General features: G+C 36.0%; 1 protein-coding gene across 1 annotated transcript in view; it reads left to right on the forward strand.

Annotated features, from left to right (window-relative positions):
• Positions 1–1,197: 1,197 nt before the first annotated feature.
• Positions 1,198–5,677, forward strand: part of LOC107559075 (MIA SH3 domain ER export factor 3) — a 19,222-nt gene continuing 14,742 nt past the window's right edge. The window contains exons 1-3 of the mRNA XM_016242806.1: positions 1,198–3,236; positions 4,744–5,046; positions 5,131–5,255. Coding sequence (XP_016098292.1) covers positions 1,226–3,236; positions 4,744–5,046; positions 5,131–5,255 — 2,439 coding nt within the window. The 5' untranslated portion in view covers positions 1,198–1,225. The remainder of the gene's footprint in view (positions 3,237–4,743; positions 5,047–5,130; positions 5,256–5,677) is intronic.

Genomic DNA, 5,677 nt, shown 5'->3' on the forward strand with positions numbered 1-5,677 from the left:
TCTTGATGGATTTGTTTCTTTTTGCTTCACAAGACATTAACTGATGGAGTGGTGTGGATTATTGTGATGTTTTTATCAGCTGTTTGGACTCTCATTCTGACGGCACCCATTCACTGCAGAGCATCCATTGCTGAGCAAGTTATGCGATGCTTCATTTCTTCATTTCTCCAAATCTGTGCCCTTTACCTGTGTTGGAAGTTTAATATGATCGTAAATGTTTTAAAATGGTCTAAATCCAATTCCAAACTCCGTGCATTACCATAAGCTTTTTTTTTTTGTGCCAATGCATTGTTCAAGGACCATATAAACTTTAACATCCAATTGAAAAAATATTTGTATAGTAAAATTCGCTAATTCACGAGATCAATACATCCTTTATTAGACCTCTTTGTCGAGTTAAATGCATCCTTACGGAGGTGTCGAAATGCTGAATCAATTCATTCACTTCCAACAGCACTTAATGGGAGCAGCATCATAGAGGGCAGAGCGTCACGTTATTTAAAGGGGACGTTAACGCGTTAACGAGTAGCAAATGATTAAGTAGCTGCATTGGTTACTTTTATGCCACTGATAAAGCTTTTATATGTAGTTTGGGGTATATATATATATATATATATATATATATATATATATAAATAATTGGGGGGGCAATAGGGATTTCGCCTAGGGCATCAAAGTGGCTAGAAACGGCCCTGATTATGAGTATATGATAAATAGTTAAACTAATTAAAATGTAGTATGTTACCTACTGTTTGTGTGCTTTGTGTTAGAGTTTATTCAACTTTCTTCTCTATTTATTTGTTTCAATACTCTTTTTTTAAATGAGAGTGGAATATAAACAATTAGACTTTTATTTTGTTAGTTTTTTTACATTTTTAAATATAAGTGCAGACTGCCATGTTTTGTGCATATTATTCTTTTAGTTCTTATTTTATGCATTATATATTTTTACTTTTGATTCGATTTTATTTTAGTTTTTACTGTTTTTATTTTTTATTTTTATGGTTTTATGTTTTTTGTAAACTGTGTTAAAAGGTACTTATAACTGTAGCGCAAAAATTGACCTTTTCTTCTCTCTTCCTCTTTTTGCATAGGTTGGAAACCACTTTGGTTATTTCCCAAAGGAATATCTTAATATAAATCATATATATACTGAAAAAGAATTGGAGGTACCCACAGAGGTGAGTTGATGTGGTTAATATTGACTTCTGTCTGGTCGTTTTTGATGAGACATTTGGTTCACATGAATCTTTCTTTTCCTTTTCAGGAAACAGATTTTATTTGCTTTGAGACTGGTCTTGATCAATTTGAAAGCTATGACATAGATGTGTTATTAGGCAGCACATTGTTGCTAGAAAACGAGAATTCAACAGAAGAATCAAAAGAACCAGCTCAGAATGAAGATGTATCTCAAATGACAACGACAGAATCGGTGGAGCCTCTTGAATCAGAGTCATTAGATTCAGAATCAACATTAATTCTTGAATCAGAGTCACTACGTTCAGAATCAAAATCACTTCTGGAATCAAATTCAGTAGATTCAGAATCACTTCATGAATCAAAGGCAGTCGATTCAGAATCAACATTGCTTCTTGAATCTAAGCCAGATGATTCAGAATCTGTAGAAACTCCTGAAATCAAGACATTACAAAAATCTGCTGAAGAGGACTCTGATGGCTTTCAGCCAAAGACAGATGTTTCATCAGTACCAACGTCTGAATTTATAGATGCACTAACAGAAGAGACAGAAGATATTCCAATAAGCCAAGATGCTGAGGTCATTTCAGAAGAAGTAGAAACGGAACCATCAGATCCTGACGCACAAGATATTGATTATTCTGAGCTTTTGCACAACCAAAGTGACTCTGATTTTGAGCCACTTGAACCACAAACGGCAGGTTTAGACGTAGCACATGAAGAACCTGCTAAAACAGAGCTAAAGGATAAAGATATACCACTACAAACACCAAAGAAAACACTCGAGGATGAGAACAGGCCAACCTTTAAAGATGCTTTCAAAACGGAGCATGAAGGTGAAACGCAAGAGAATGAATCGCTTCAGGAGCTCACCAAAGAATCGCTTTCAGCTGCTGATGTTGAAGAACAAGCTGGTCTTGAGGTCACACATGCACAAAGTGATTTTGAAGAACTGGCTAATGCAGATGAAGCCATTGATTTCAAAATCCCAGAATCTTCTCATCTGTCTCCACATGCTAAAACCGCTTCGGATACGAGTCAAGACGTCCCATCTGAACCAGCATTGGAAACCGAGTCTGCAAAAGCACCACCGGCATTAAATATAAGTGAAATCACTAGAGAAAACGATCAGGAGAAGCTAGCCGTTAAAGTCCTTCAGAAGGCCAGCATGAGCATGAATGAAAATGCAAACATAAACACTGCAGACGATCCTCAGGATGCAGTTACGAAGAATAGCGAAAAAGTGAGAGAATCGATTGGCGAAGATGAGAAGTTAAAGGAGGAACTTGTTACAGAAAGCCCAGAAACTGCACCTCCATTTACCCAAATGGATGAACAGATTGATAAAGTGAAGAATGAACTCGTGGATCTACTGAAAAACACACTGGAATCAGAACAACAAAGTCCTGAAGAGGATGTGGATGAAGATGCCGAAGAGTTTTTAGAAGATGAAAATGCTCTTCTTTCTTCTGAATCTCAGCTCATAGAAGGCATACAAGAACCTAAAGAAAACCAACAACCTGAAGGTGATCAGTGGGTTGAATCCCAACAAAGCGCAAACACCACAAAGCAAGAAGAAAGCGATGAAATCCGTCTTCCTCCCGAGGAGCCTGAATACAGCGATAACGTGCTGAGACTCTCAATCTTACGCGATCACCTGAAGGACGAGGACATGGAGCGCATGCAGAAGTATTTAGCCCGTAAGAACCTGTTCAAAATCGAAGCCCTGTTTTCTGATCTAGATCTGGAGATGAAGTCTGCCAGAGAGCTGCAGATGGACACGGAGGAAATCGAGCGAACGCTGGACCAAATCTTGGAGGCCTCGGAGAACTCTATTCTCGACACCACAGAGGACATATTTAATGAAAGAGACCGGACATCTCAGGAACACGGACAGCAGAAGGATCCGGAAATGTATGACTTCGAGGCTGCCATCTTGGATGCTTTCCAGGAGATCGTTTTCGCTTTACGACAGAAATATTCAGCAGCCAGTGACAGCGCACCATTGGTCGAGGAAGAACATCTTGCATCTGAAACAGGTCATTTTAGCAGTACTAACAGCAATGCTTGCATTTCCAAACCACTAATTATATGCATTTGCTTGTTTCAATGAGTCATTTCAGGTTTTACCTAAAATTAGATACTGTTTGCGTTGTTTTAAAAATTAGAAAATTTGTTAGAAAAATCAGAGAGTCTCAAATATGATCATCAGGCAATCATCATTGCATTATGTTTTGATCATTTAAATCTCATCTTACTAAGACATATTATTGGATATATAGAGTGACGACTGATATTTATATAATTTAATGCCAGTATCTGTTATATTGTTATAAAGATCTCACTGATTTACATTACAAACATCAGAATTTCATCACTTTTCGTTCATATAAATATCAGCATCTGAACCAAATTGCATATTTTTGCTCATTTTCGGCCTATAAATAAAATTGAGATTCTGTTTTTTTCCTCCATATTCTCACTATATCAGACTATATGAGCCATAAAAGCCTGATGCATCAAATATGATACTCAACAAAAAAAACATACACTACCGCTCAAAAGTTTGGGATCAGTAAGACTTGTAATGTTTTTTAAAGAAGTGTCTTCTGCTCATCAATGCTGCATTTATTTGATCAAAAATACAGAAAAAAATATTACAATATAAAATAATGATTTCTACTTTGATATCCTTTAAAATAGAATTTATTTCTGTGATGCAAAGCTGAATTTCCATCATAATTACTCCAGTATAAAGTGTCACATGATCCTTCAGAAATCATTCTAATATGCTGATTTATTATTAGAATTATCAACAGTTGTGCTGCCAAATATATATATTTTTGGAAACTTTTTTCAGGATTCTTTGATGAATAAAAAGTTGAAAAGAATAGCAATTATTCAAAATATAAATATTTTCTAACATTATAAATCTCTGCTATCACTTTTGAACAATTTAACACATCCTTGCTGAATTTTGTAAATTGAAATGTACTGACCCCAAATTTTTGAGCTGTAGTGTATATTGTTAGAAAAGATTTCTATTTTAAATAAATGCTCTTCTTTTTAACTTTTTAGCCATCAAAGAATCCTGAAAAAAGTATCACAGGTTCCAAAAAAATATTAAGCAGCACAACTGTTTCCAGCACTGATAATAAATCAGCATATTATATGATTTCTGAAGATCATGTGACACTGAAGACTGGAAAAATCAGCTTTGCATCACAGGAATGAATTAGATTTTAAAGTGCATTAAAATAGAAAAACGTTATTTTACATCATAATAATATTGCACAATATAAATTGTTTTCCTGTATTTTGATCAAATAAATGCAGCCTTGATGAGCATAAGAAACTCCTGTAAAAAACATTACAAATCATTCTGATCTCAAACTTTTTAGCGGTAGTGTATATGCAAACCTTTCTTTAATATATTGTCTTAACTTTCAATAAACCGTTCCAGTTCAAAAATGTCAGATTATTTCAAATGTCAGGCTTTATAGGGTTAATGTTTTATTAAAGATTTTATGCGCCTTATTTTCCCAGATGAAAAAATCGACTCTGAAGAGGTGAAGGGTCTGGACAGTAACGTCGAAATGATCGAACCACCCGAGAGCCCTGCGACGCATGAGGAGCAGAACGAATCTGAAGTGATTCTGAATTCTGAATTAAATGCGAACAAAGATCTGTCTCACAGTAAAGACGTGGGTCTCGAGGAGGGCCATTTCAACCGAAATAAAGACGCCCAGATAGGGTTCGAGGACGCTGAGGAGATTCAGAAGGGGCCTCATGCTATTTTAGAGAAATCAGTGGACATCGGCTTTCACTTTGAAGTGGATCCATCTTCAGGTGTGTCCGTGGTTTTCTTTTTCCTTCAATTTGATGAATTAATATTGCATATATCGAGCTAAAGCGGTTGTTTCCTGTCACCAGGTTCACTGGAGTCTCCGAGCGTCTCTGATTTCCACGACAGTGTTTCCTCCAGCTCATCGACTGCAGATGAACTTTGGGCTTTAGTGCTTCTCGTCAAAGAATATCTTGGAGTTTATGGAGAAATTGTGAGTAAGACAATATTTTAAGATTCTAGCCACACAAAGTTTTGTGCAATTTGTGTGCTGTTGATTTAGATTTTTTTCATTGCTGTAATGGATGCTATAGCTATGGAAGCCCGTTTCCGCCACTGAATAAAAAATAAAAGAGGTAATTGCGACTTTTTATCTCGCAATTCTGACTTTTTTCTCTCGCAATTACGAGTTTATATCTCGCAATTCTGACTTTTTTCTCTCGCAATTACGAGTTTATATCTCGCAATTCTGACTTTTTTCTCTCGCAATTACGAGTTTATATCTCGCAATTCTGACTTTTTTCTCTCGCAATTACGAGTTTATATCTCGCAATTCTGACTTTTTTCTCTCGCAATTACGAGTTTATATCTCGTAATTCTGACTTTTTTCTCTCGCAATTACGAGTTTATATCTCG

Source organism: Sinocyclocheilus grahami, unplaced genomic scaffold (assembly GCF_001515645.1).
Source record: "Sinocyclocheilus grahami isolate Dianchi unplaced genomic scaffold, SAMN03320097.WGS_v1.1 scaffold674.1, whole genome shotgun sequence".
NCBI lineage: Eukaryota > Metazoa > Chordata > Actinopteri > Cypriniformes > Cyprinidae > Sinocyclocheilus > Sinocyclocheilus grahami.